The sequence below is a fragment of the Balaenoptera borealis genome (assembly GCF_965194805.1).
Source record: "Balaenoptera borealis genome assembly, chromosome: 1".
Classification (NCBI taxonomy): domain Eukaryota; kingdom Metazoa; phylum Chordata; class Mammalia; order Artiodactyla; family Balaenopteridae; genus Balaenoptera; species Balaenoptera borealis.
The window spans coordinates 60,359,708-60,373,971 of record NC_138860.1 but is presented as its reverse complement, the minus strand read 5'-3'; the positions used below and the strand labels follow the sequence as shown (position 1 = coordinate 60,373,971).

Sequence of the window (14,264 nt, the reverse complement as noted above, 5' to 3'; positions counted from 1 at the left end):
TATGGGAATGCCAAGACACCATAGATTGAGAGTTAAGTGGCTAAAAAAACTAATTTTCTATGGATTTAAGACTGTGAAAGTTTGGCTAAAATTAACAAGGTGAAGACCACAAAAATCAACAAGTTTCTCTGTTAAATTAAAACCAAATAATTTAGGATCAGGAGTTAAGAAATCTGGCAATTTTAGAGGAACAAAGCTAAGTAAAATGCCAAAATAAAATGTATACCACACTTTGAAAATGAATACAAAGGTATTCAGCATGCCAGCAGAATAAAAGATTCTAACACTCAGAAATATAACACTCAGATATAAATACAACCAAATAAAAATACCTGAATTATACATTAAAAGTTTATATTACATGAAACACGATCTAGTGAAGTGAATCAGATGAGGAAGAACTTAAATGAAAAACTGTTGTCAAATTCTCAACATCTTCATTTTGATTCAGAGCTCTCATTGTCTTCAAAGGGAAAAATGAGTAAAAAGGATAAATGGAATACAGGGAACTACAAACGGGGATCTCATCAAATAGAGAGGAAACTAAAAAAATTCTGAGTTTAAAGATTCAGCCAGAAATTTTATAAACCCAGAATACAACTAGTTTAAGAAATTTTATAAACCTAGAATACAGTAAGTTTAGTAATATAATAAGCCTGATATTATGTGAATAAAGAGTAAATTTATACTTCTGAACTTAATTTTTAATCATCCTAAGGCTCTGCAATTCATTCAGTAAACTACAGCTTCTACACTGCCCTTTAATGACTTGACAAAATTTAGGTAACTCTGATATATGAGCAATCATTCTTCACTAGAATGAAGTATAAAAGTTAAATTATATCTTAAATCATCAACTCAAGCACTTCAACTTCTTTGGAACTATCTGTTTCTCAGCATTCTGTAACCAAAATTAATTTTTATAGAAATACTGAAAAGGAATCATGTATTTTTGGTTGTAATCACATATTCAGATAAATCTAGGAGTGTCCTTCTTAAGCTCCTACTCTAACCTTACTGTTTCAAAGACAGCAACAAGGAATCAAAGAATTTCATGTAATATTTAAATGCCCAGAGAACAAATAGAAGACAGAGAGGATATATACCAGAGCACTTTGTAAACTGTAGAGCATTATATACATTTAGGTTATTAAATTACATGAAACCTTTTAGACCATAGTTATATAACACACCTTCTTGAGGTGCTCTAAGTAATGATGATAAATGTGGTTATGAGTAAAATGGGGTATGTATTGGAACAAGAAGGAAATCAAAGCAAATTTACTGCCAGCATAGATAATTTATCAACTTTCTGATTTCTGAAACTCAGTTAAAAAAAACTGGCTTATACATATTGTGAATAAAAGTAAAAACTCAGTATCTTCTTATATACTGTTACTGAAGTAAACTTTATTTCTAGAAGTCAAATGAAAACGTAGTGTTAGGCTCTTTGGTGAACTAGCTAAAAGTGAAATCATGACTGTGTGGGAGGAAACATATCAAGAGTGAAGAAAATGAGAAAAAGAAATGACTAAAATAGATAAATCATAACTTATTTGGCTACACCTGATAAGATACATCACATAAACACATAGGTAAATGAAAATTATGGTTTTACAATGATCCTGAGACAGAAATAAACCATTTTAAGCTTCATATTCTGTAATATAGTTACATATTAAATGCTAAGAATAAGATTCATCACAATGAATGAAGAACAAAAGCAAAAAAGTAACAAACAATTTACAAATGTGTAGTAGCAATACAGCTTTATAAATTATAATATACTTCCTCTGTGGGTAAAAAGTACTAACTAAAGCAAACAGCATCATTTTCATGATAGAAAAGGAAATTAGTCAGTAACTGCAATCACAATTATTTTAGACTAAGAAAAAAAAAATAATGTAACTATAAGGAGATGTATAAGTAGATTCCTATTTCAGATAACAGAACGGGAAGGTCCTTTTTTAAAATAATAGCAAGAAAGAAACAGATACATTTTGACATGTTTAACAGTCGGAAAGCATAGAGGGCAATACTAATGACCAGGAAGTAGCGAATGCTATTTCATTTTTAAATAAAAGATAAGACCAGGGTATCACTGGCCATTTAGCTTAACCTCTGTGGTTGAAAAACTACTAAAGTTGCTTTTATCAGAAGCAGCCTAAAGTTTCATGGAGACCCAGAGACTTAAGTAAGATAGCTAAAGCATCCCAACAAATCTGCAGCATTACAAATTTATCTGATGTTTCTCAAGATACAACTGCACAAAATAAAAGACAAGAGACTAGCATTGTCTAGATTTCCATGACACATATCAAAAACACCACAGAGACTCACTTAGTTGTTGAACTATTCATGAAGAATAAACTAGGTAAAATAATAAACTAAAAAAGTACAGGTGGCTTGATATGAGAACTATATCTTTAAACTCATAGCAATGTAATCTCTGCTGTCAAGTGTGTACCATATCATCAGGCTATAGGTATAAAAAAAAACCATGAGGCTATCTAAAGATAACATTTCACCCCTCGAATGCTTAAATTTATTTATTTTTCCATCAGCTGTGGCTGTTTCTAAATTTAGATATATAAAAATGTGTACAATTCAGATTTCTTACAAAAGCATAGGTTGTACATTTTAATTGTATCTCACAGAAAAATGTTATGATTTTCATTTTAAGGGGTCAACTTAAATGAATTAATTTTGGAAAAGTGGTGTAATTTTTTAGAAATCTGTTCTGAAATTCTAATTGTATTAAAACAACAAAGTTAAATACTGAGGTGGTTACAAGTTTTACTCGTTTTTGGGAACTGCTCACTGATTCACACTGAGAAGTAGCTATCTATCAATTTTCAAAGCAAGAAACCTGATTCCAAGAAATTCTGATTTCTATTATCAAAAAATTCACATCATATATATTTTACATCATTTTACTTCATGAATATCTGACTAGGTAAGGAACAGCTGCTTGCCATTACTGAATTAAGAAATTCTGGTTGGTTGAAATTAATGATCTACTCCATCTGGGTTGAAACTCAAAGCAGTATTTCATAACTACTGTAAAGTTCAGTTAGGAAGAAATCTATTTAATTTTCAAACTAAAGTACCGATTTTCCAGGATTCAAGTATCTATATCAAATATAAAAATAATGGAGCCTTACGGGCAATATGCACAGCATACAGTTATGAAAATATATGAATGAATACATAGCAGGAAAAAAAGGTGAGCCATTAATTCAGATACAATTACTTTAAATGCTTTTTATTTGCAACCTGCTACAGATCTTAGTTAGAAGTCCTTTCTTTCGTCTCTTCAACTAAATGACTTCAATGAAGTAATTAATACTGGTAACACTGCAACACATTAAAAGGCAGAATATGCAAAAACTTACTGTTCTTAGTACCAAAATCCCTGGAAAAAGGCAGAATGGCAGAATCAACAAGGGTATGTAAGATCTATGTAAAAATTGAGTTTTGCCTTGAAAATACTAGCAAGAGTTTAGAATGAAAAAACTATTGCTATAAAATGTCTAAATCTTCCCAACCAGAGAACCAAACAGGGGTTACTAGTTCGAAACTAAAGCAAAACCATGGCAAAATGAGACTGTTAAAATGAAACACTGGAAAAGAAAACATAAATCAGTAAATTATACATTTAAATAAATGCAGAATAGAGAAAAATATCACATTTTCAAACACAAGTCGGAAATCTTGAAGATGTCATTTTAAGTTACACATTCTAAGAGCAATTAATTTTCCTGGTCACAGCCTTTTTAATGGAGATCACATCAAAGACTAACTTGGAAAAAAAATAATGGTGAGTTAATAGGTTTGCGTGGTGTGTGTACTGATGTTATGTCTAAAATCATTAGCAGAAGGCCATTTATATACTAAAAGAAGTGCTTACAAAGCTTGGGAATGAGCAAGGTTGGCAGACAAAAGTCCCTATTTATATCACACACACAGACTACTTATTTTTGCTTTGGTTATCATTTTACCTGAGCTGTAGAAAAGGTCAGGTCTCTCGAGAATGTCTCCTTCATGGATGTATGGCTCAATTCGATCATCACCATACAAGTACTGCTCACTCTCATCCATCTGACGACTCTCTACCATCTCCAGCCACTGAGAGTTATGCCAGCGAAACTTCTCACTCTGAATTTTCTTAGCCCATTCTTCATCATATTCCTATTGCAAACAAAGTCAACTATTTTTATGTAAGCTTATGAAGGCATTTCCTTGGCACTCAGATAGCAGTACATTTAGCTTATAAGAAGAGAATTTTGAGGCCTTTGTTTGGGTCAGAGAAAACATTAAAAGTACCTGTTCAGAATTACTGTATATGATCATCAATAAAAATCAATTTATTACATATACTAAAGACATCTCTGTTTGGATTATCAATCGCCATTGGCAATGGCAAAAACTGGAAAAGTTCAAATTTCACAAATTCTTTATCTAAGTATTACTAGAATTTAGGTAAGCAACCAGACTTCAGTTTCCAAAGAGTCTTGTGGCTATAATTACTGTGGCACTAATGACAGGTGGTTAAGCATTAAAATTACATCTTTTGCTGTATCTTTTTGTTTAGATAACATGTTTCAGTAGGAAAAAAAGAAGCACTATTAAAGTATTTCTCCTAAAAACTGAAATGGTTTACTACAAAAAACAAATAGCAGAATTTAATTCAATTTTGTTTCAACCACAAAATAATAATGTCTTATTTGGTCATAATTATTTCTTTAAATATCTCCTGCTTTAACCATGAACTCCTTTTTAAAAAAAATTTATTTATTTATTTATTTATTTTTGGCTGTGTTGGGTCTTTATTTCTGTGCGAGGGCTTTCTCTAGTTGTGGCAAGCGGGGGCCACTGTTCATCGCGGTGCACGGGCCTCTCACTATCGTGGCCTCTCTTGTTGCGGAGCACAGGCTCCAGACGCGCAGGCTCAGTAATTGTGCCTCACGGGTCTAGTTGCTCCGCAGCATGTGGGATCCTCCCAGACCAGGGCTCGAACCCGTGTCCCCTGCATTGGCAGGCAGATTCTCAACCACTGCGCCACCAGGGAAGCTCAACCATGAACTCTTGAGGGGCAAGACAGTGGCTTATTCATTGTATCTGTAGCATCTATTCACAGAGAACTTCATTGGTACGTGTTTTTGAAGGACAAGTAGGCAAATTATTACAAAAGTTAACAGCTGAACCCATCTAGCTCCACAGGTTGTGGTTACTTCTGACAAGTGTATTCACTTAATTAATGGACAGTACCACTGATGACTTAGATGGAAAAAAAAGGCTTCAGGTATTTCTTGTCATCCTAATCACAGGGTTCTTAGTTTTAAACTCCTCTGTGGTATCTTTAACACTTTTGTTTATAGTTATTTTTTTTTTAAGTTGGAAAGGTGCCAGGCAATACTACTGTCCTCCAATAGTTAGGATGATCACGATAACTAAGAGGTGGACCAAATATACATTTTAGGTAAATGCTGAGCAATTTTCATACAAAGCCAAGTAACGCTGAAGTCAAAAACTGTCATCATGGAATAAATTTCTGGGATGTAAGAATACATACGAAATTTTATAATAAATGTATTTATTATTATCAAAATTTTTCTTGTTAAATTTTAAGTTTCACATTATCAATATATCTCTTAGCAGTGTCAGCTGTTAGACTGTGTGTTCTATACTGTACAACTCTGAAACTATATAGATGTTACTTATCAACTTAGGTTGGTGGAAGTAGAAGATATTTTTTGGCTATGGTACTGCTAATGGCAATTTTGCCACCAAATTATTAAGCTTTCATTCTTTCTAGTGGTTATCTATTAAAATTCCTATTAGTTGTCAGTTTATTGCCTAATATAATTATTTAAAATTAAATTGTATAAAAGTAAGAGTTATCATAAATATTATTGCATTTTACTTAAAATAATAAACATTAATTCAACTGTTATAATAACAATATTTAATAGAATATGCCTTATAATACCAGATATCCTATTAGATCTACATTAAATACTGGAACTAATTTGAGTGGTATTGTTTCTTTCATGAATAGTAGTTCGTTTCACTTGGCAAGAGGTATAAAACTAATTTTTCATTTTGGTAGAAAAATTTTAAATTTGATTATCTGAATGAAGAAGTATTCAAGGAAGATGATAGACATATGATTTGAATGTTTTATTATAATTTAAGTTCAAGCATGTGGATTCCTAGTGTAAGAACGGAAGTTGAAATCATCAAGCACCCAAAGCATGTAAAATATGGGGTTTGCTATTCCACTAAGACTAAAACTTGCTTCTTGTGAATATCTGTGAAATGTTACAGAGGTACGTATAATTTAAAAAAGTAAATCCTTCCCTGGTGGTCCAGTGGTTAAGACTCTGCACTTCCAATGCAGGGGGCGCAGGTTCGATCCCTGGTCAGGGAACAAAGGTCCCACGTGCTGCATGGTGTGGCCAAAAAAAATAAAATAAAAAAGTAAATCCTTAAACTGTATATCCATAAAAATGTATTTGGCCTAGTAAGTAATGCTCTGCACAAAGAAGAAAATTCACGCTTATTCTATGAGTTATCATCTCTACCCTTCTTGTAAGATTTTACTATTCTGGTTTAATAATAAAAATACACCTAATAAATGTAGAAATGTGTAATAAATAAGCTGTTTTCATCACAAACAACAGCTTTTCTAACTTAAACCTTATTACACTTTAAACTTACTGCAATGTTCTTATTAATGAACCTACACACACAAGCCTGAGTTTTTTTTTTTTTAAGACTGTCTGCACTATATTTGACAGAAGTCCAAACACACAAACCAAAAACATCCATGAGACTCCATAGCTAGCTTTTGACACTAAAGCTTGACTTGTTAGTGTCTTGGGAAAGCTGATTTTCCAATGCAGTGAGTTAGCATCAGATTTAATAAGACTACCCTTAGGCTGATCTGAATTCCTTTAAAGCTTTTGCCTTTCTTTTATTATGATTATTTTTTAATATCAGTTTATGACTGAGCAAACCCACAGAACCAGGGCATCTCTTAACATTATAAGGCCAAAAAGTGCAGTAACAATGATATAGACTGTACTGTTATTTTCTGTATTAAAGATAATTTTATTCTGATTTTAAGTATTTTTGTACTGTAAAACAACAGGTTTACTTTTCTATGACTAACATAATGAGTAACATGTACATTATTGTTTACTGGATGACAACTATGGTTGTCTTCTCAGCTCTTCAGAAAAAAACAAAAACAAAAGTTTCTCCCTCAGTAAATATGAAACAGAATATGTTATTCTATACCAAGCTGAGTAATCATTTAGGATATAGAAAATTATGTTCTGCAAAAGATCCAACAATGATTACAGATTCCTACTACAATGAATCCACTACAATGACAAGTGGAGTTTTCACAAAAGATGGCCTTGAGATTTATTAAGTACAGTGAGCTTTTTGTTATAGATCATAGGAAAGAAAATGGCAAAACACCCTGACCAAACAGTATCAAGGCCTTTAAGTCTCAAGCAGTTATGACTGTTTGAAAACATTTGGAGTTTTATGATTATAAAACTATTTCCTGACTGAAAGTTGAAAATAATAGAAAAAATACCCTAATATCTTTACCTTAGATAGAACCACAATAAATACTGGTATATACTAGTTTTCAGTGACTTTCTTAATTCTAATATTAGCAGCTAACTTTGGAGGATGTTTTAAAATATGCATTTTTAAATTTAGAGGCTAAGTATAAAACATTATTAAGATATTGTACTTGTGCCATAAAGGTTTGCTCTAGTTTGTGATAATGCAGCCTCAGGTATATTTACCAAATGTAGCATCTTGGAATGAAGCATGTTATGAGGAACGCAATATTTGTTTAAATATTTTCATTTCTTTTTCCTTAATAGCAAATTGGTTAGAATCAAAAAAGATAGTACAGTTTTGCTATATGATGCTGTATTTTTCATCTTTATGTTTCTGAAACACTGATTTTTATGTTCCAGATTTCTTGAAAATTAAATTTTTTAGCTTATGGATGTTGAAGATCTATTTATCAACCATAGTGAATTAATAGGTTAGGACAGTGGTCCCCAAAATTTTAGATTTTAGAAAGGTTCAAAAGTAAATATGTGGGACTTGGGACTTCCCTGGTGGTGCAGTGGTTAAGAATCCACCTGCCAATGGAGGGGACATGGGTTTGAACCCTGGTCCGGGAAGATTCCACATGCCGTGGATCAGCTAAGCTCGTGCGCCGCAACTACTGAGCCTGTGCTCTAGAGCCCACGGGCCACAACTACAAGCCCGAGTGCCACAACTACTGAAGCCTGCGTGCCTAGAGTCCGTGCTCCGCAACAAGAGAAGCCACTGCAATGAGAAGCCCGCGCACCGCAACGAGAGAAAGCCCACGTGTAGCAACGAAGACCCAACGCAGCCAAAAATAAATACATAAATGAATAAATTTAATTTTTTAAAAAAGTAAATCTGTGGGACTGATATTAAATGTAAATCAACTGCCACCTACTATTATTGTTTTATAAAAGAAAGGCCATTTTAAGACTAAAAATGTGAGAAAGACGATCTCAAAATAAAGATATACCTTCCCAACACTAAAACACTTTAACTTTACATTTACAACTCCTCCCCAGTTCTGGTCTCTCTCTTCTCTTTCCTCTCTCACTTTCACACACACACACACACACACACTTTTTTCTTTTCCCTCTCTTTTCCATTTTAGTGAAAACCAGTGAAAGCTTTATCACACCCCAGTGGACCAGCATATTCTGGAATCCCTAGCCTCAGCTATCTTCTGTATCTATCCTCAATGAGTATAGTTTAATAGCCCTGGCAAAGTCATACTTTCTTTGTGTCTCAGAGCCTGAATTTACAGACACTAATAATGTGGTATGGTATAATACAAAGAACATTGGATAAGGGCCAAGAGACCTGGGTTCTCCTTCTAGTTCTGATACTAACAGAAATATGCAACCTTCTAAAGGTATTTTAACATCTGTTGGTCTCAGATTCGTCAACTGTAAAATGAAACAAATCTAAGATTTGTTCAAGTTCTAACATTCCTCAAATACAAATCTATAATTAATACCATTACCTCATAAAGCTGTTGAAATAACTATCCTCCAAAACTGCAGAATAATAGCAATATACAGAGGTCATCTTTTAAAAATTACATAGCAATTCTAAATGAATATTGTATCAAAATTTAATAAATTCAACATATATCAATTAAAACCAATTCCCTCTAACCCCTCTCCCCCAAATCTCTACTTCCCTCTTATATCACTGCCCCCTCATTATCAGAAAATGACTATGGGAATTCAGGGATGCCATAGCTCAAACACAGGCAAGAAAAATCATGAAACTTTGTCAAGCTATTGTAGAAATACTCTAGGAATATAGTTGCTTTTTCTTCATTTTTGAAATGCTTCTTTTCACAAGGAGTGCACCCTGATATCCTTGCTTTGGGACTCTAGTTTGTCTTGTATTTAAAGGTACACATGCTTTGTCTTTTATTTTCTTCTCAGCTCCTGACATTATGACCTTAAGCACTAGTTTTCATAAATTCTAAAGTGTCACAAAAGACTTATGGTTTGATTTTATACGGAATGTGCCATCCTTTTTGAAGTCCTCTATCATTTTGTCTACTACTTAACCACTGAAACATTATGAAGCCTTAACCAGCTTATTATCAGAGCCTGTTCACCATCAGGAAAACTCTTTGTCACTGGCTTCCGTCACACCTTGTATGTGATTAACACACTACAGGGTAACACAGAGCTACATAGATCTGCTTTGTGTTCTAACGTAACTGATAGAAAACAGATTTTCCTTTCTCCTTTAACGTGGCAGCCCCCTAATTGAGAATGTAATATGGTTTATTTAATACAATTCTTCATACTAAATTAAAGCAGATCTAGAGTAATTTAGTTGCTCATTAAGATTAAGGTAGTAGCTGCTAAAAAGATGCCTTTTATAGCTTAGAAAATACTTCTTCCAATGATATGTATATATTATCTATATTTATCTAACACATAATTAAACACACATACATAATAGAGTTGTTGACTTTCATGCACATACTACATATTTCTCAATAGTACTGTCCCAAATGTTGCCCTTTAGTCTTGACTATGGCATTTTCTAACCAGACCTCAAAGTACAATTATCTCTTCAACCTCTGTTTAAAGCACTGAGGAGGCTCATCTGTGTAATATCACTTCAAATATCATGTCCACAAAGTAAAAGATATAACTAAATAAAATTTATTTAAGCAAGGAATCATGACTTTTCTTTCATACCATGCTTGTTTTTTTTTTTTAATCCAACTGCTGACAATTAAAAAAACCAGTAAAGTAACATGCATAATACTGGCAGGGAATACACACACATGCATATATACATATGCATGTAAATTCTAATAAACTAGAAAAATATCTTAAATTTCTGCCTTTCAGATTTATGCAATATAAAAATGAACTCCATAAGAGGGCTAACCACTAAAACCAACTGGGTTTATCTCACGAAGCCCAATTTGACTGTATGGAATTGAGAAATAAACATCAAACTTACAAATCTGAGAAATGAAAATTTGCCAATACTGTAAAACAAGCAAGAACCAACTCCACCTTCTTTGGAAAGAACGTTTTAGAAGTTTCTGTCAACAACTCACTTGAAAATCCCTCCTCTGTGCCCATAACCAACCTGCAAGCCAATTAAAAGTAAAAACCTTCTACCCATCTTACCAATCCCTACCCATTCTATGGTTTTGAAATCCTGTCCTGAAATAACCTGAGTTTTAAGCTAACCCTAATCCTAACCCTATGAAACATTCTCTATAACTTCCCTTTCAAGATATTATAAGACATTTTAAAAAAGTGTTCTCCCTTGCTGGACGTTTATTAATAAATCCACCTTTTCTGTCTGACACAGGCTTCCCCTGGTAATTTTTGTGGGAACTATAACAGTTGATGTCTTAGAGGTTACATGTAAACCTACATTAGATAACTCACTTCAATATACCAGTCTTATTAAATATAATTGTGTCTATCCTAGAATGAAGACAGCACCTTGTTTTCGTAGTTTAAAATAATTCCAGATTATTATAACACACACAATTTGCCAATGATCAAAATCAAGAGTTAAAAGAGAAAAAGCTGCCATTCAAAATCTTAGTGACACAAACCTGTGTTAGTATCAGAGCACATGTAGGCCTGTGGCTGGCTAGAAAGACAACAGACATCAGTATTTTACCAGAGAACCTAGGTACATTCCCTTCTCCATAAACATCCTGTAGATGTTTTTATTAGTACAGAATATCTATTGACAGCCCATGTAGCAGTACTGCTCCTGAAAGGCCAGTTCATGTCTAGACGACAGTATCCTGGTGTCTAGATTGTAAACTTTTATATTCTAGAGACTTCATGTTTTTTATTCCCAGTGTCAACCTTAGTTGTCTGGAACACAGTATGTGCTTAATAAACATGTATTAAATGTTTGACAACCCAGTAATGTCAGGGGAGGAAATTGTTTACTAATTGGGTAGGAATTTGAGGTTCTCAAATACTTCATACAAAGGTGAGGAAGGACTGAGGGATAAAAATCTATTTGGGTTTTCAGAAGCTCTCTATGTATAGAGGGTTCTGATCTTCCTTTGATGATCTTCAAGGCTTGGAAGAGAAAAGGCAATGGTCGATTGCTGTATAATTCCCTTGGAAGATGAGGAAGCTAGGCTCCTCTCTCCTGGCCTCCCTTCTCTTCTCTGCAGCTACCCCATTCCCTGCCTCCCAAAGCTACATGCAAAGCCTAGTCAGACAGGCAACAATTTGCTGATGAGGCCATAGAGACTGCATCACCAAACATGTAATCCTCTATGGTACAAAGAGTACTATGAACACATATCTGTTTCAATTCACCAATTGAGGGCCTGGGCCTAAATACATTAAACACTTCATCACTAATGTAACATTTCTATAATTTGGGGAAAGAATACTTTACTGCAGAAGGCATATTTCCCTAAGGTTTGCAAGGCATCTAATTTTTCTTAGTATTATTCCATGATGTTTGTCTTGAGTGCAAGAAGTTTGCTTTCTTAAAGATAAATCGCCTTAAGCTACAAATATTCCCACTTTTTCTGTATTTTTTTGATCATAGCCATGTCAAGAATACTCGGCAATCAAAATCCAGAGGTAAAAAAGAGTCTTAAGAGATCATCCACTTCCATTTTAGGCAGGTTTCTAACAAACTATTTTAGAAAGCTGGTTATTTAACTGTTACTAATGTTAACTGGACAGACTTCACATTCTCCCTTGACAGCCTATTTTTAGTGTTTCATCATCTTTGCTGTGTCTAATCAAAGTTTCTCCTGTTTCAAATTAAGTCAATTTCCTCTTGTTTTACTCTTTAAAAAGATTTGGGACAAGCCAATAGCACCCTGCGTCGTGATCAGTAATAGAGTCTGAGCTCAAAGAACTAAAGAATGGCAGCTACGTCCCAAGTGGACCTGAGAAGCTGTCTTTTTACTGATGCATTAAAATGCCCCACTCCTCAAATTTCTTCCAAATGAGGCCCAGCAAACCAGGAGTATAACTTTGGTCTGAGGTTAGTCTGGTTTGGTCTGATAAATTGAGTCCAAATCCAAATTAGTCACCACAGATTCAGAACATGGGTAATTTAACACATGGGGCACTTCTACACTAGCAAAGGTAGCTTCCTATTTCTCTACACTGTCCTAATCAACACCTTTCAGTAAATTGACCTATTCTGTTAACTTCTCTGACATGAAGTCTTAAAATGCCAAATTCAGCCATTTTGCAGGACAATCTTAAAGTAAACTACAAACAGAAATATGTCTGGCCAAAATATATATTCCAAGTAACTTTCCAGAGTTAAAATCCAAACTGTGAACAGATTATCTTCCCATATCATTTTAAAAGTTGAACAGAAAATAACATAAAGAATTAACTGTACTAAGGAAAGGAAATGTTGATCCAGATATTTAATCTATATATAAACTTCACAACTTGGTGTGAATTTTGGTTTAGTTTGAACACAACATACTGAGTGACCATCATGTGGCAGATGCTTCATATATATTTTCTCTAACTTCTTTAATCCTCAGAAGTGTCACTGTAAACTAAATCTTCAAAAAGTGAATTGCCTGAGATTATTCAGCAGGGAGAGAACTAGAATCAGTTGTATTCTAAATGCAATACTCTATTGGATCAAGTTGCCACTTCACAGAGGCCAAAAGTTGAATCTAAGATCAGAATCCCTACTCAACTGACAAGGGAAGAAAAATGTTTCGGGAAGAAGCTGCTCCTGGTGGTGCAGTTTCCTATCACCGAGATAAAATTGAGCCAGGGCCTTGAATCCTATAAGGTGTATAATAGCAGAAAGGTAAAAAAACATTCTTCTAGCAGAACATGGGATGTTTCCAGAGTCTGGTGCCCACCTATCAGCTGTATTGGACTACTTCTTCTCTTCTAAGAAACTCAGCTTTGACTATGACTCAGTTGAGTAGCACAGCATAGGACTTCCAGATCACATGAATAATTCACATGTGAGTATCTTTAAATAGTCTCAGTTTAACAACTCTAGTATTTCTGAGTATCTTTTTAGACTTAAGTTTTACAAAGTATGAAATGAAACAATCTAAAATTACTTGGCACCATATCAAATACTTACTTTGTAAGTCCAGTGTAGAGAGGTATAGAGAGATTAGGTGAACTTTCAGATTACTTGTTCAAATTTGTTTTATACTAACTCACATGATCAGACAGCATCTTAGGGAACCATATAGAGCTAGCTGATATATCACCAGTTTCATTTTGCTGATTCTTCTTGGAAGTCCTCTTATTCACAAGGCTTTTTATGAATGTAATAATCTAAAATAATTTTCTTTGTGATTTTATATTTTAACTCTGACCAGGATTTATAAGTTCTTGCAAGGAGGGTAGGATCAACAAAGTAAAATGAAGACTAAAAATATTCATTGGATTTAGAAAAATGAAGGTCAAGGTGACTTTCGTAAGCACCACTTCAATGCAGTAATGGAGGCAGAAGCAAGAATTGGTAGAAAGGAGAAAGGGGAATGTAGAAAGGAGGATGGGAAAGTGAAGAAATGAAGGAAGTAATATGCAGACATTTTTTTCAAAATGTTGATTCTAAAGAGAAAGAGAGAGCTAGGACAGAAGACACAGGGTGGGGATAACTCCTGATAACTCCTGTTTAAGACGAGAGACTTGAGC

At 33.9% G+C, this 14,264-nt stretch overlaps 1 protein-coding gene across 2 annotated transcripts in view; it reads right to left on the bottom strand.

Moving 5' to 3' along the window:
- Nucleotides 1-14,264, bottom strand: part of KIFAP3 (kinesin associated protein 3) — a 167,291-nt gene that overhangs the window by 31,479 nt on the left and 121,548 nt on the right. For both annotated transcript variants that reach the window (XM_082383822.1, XM_082383823.1), the window contains exon 18: nt 4,002-4,191. In XM_082383822.1, coding sequence (XP_082239948.1) covers nt 4,002-4,191 — 190 coding nt within the window. The remainder of the gene's footprint in view (nt 1-4,001; nt 4,192-14,264) is intronic.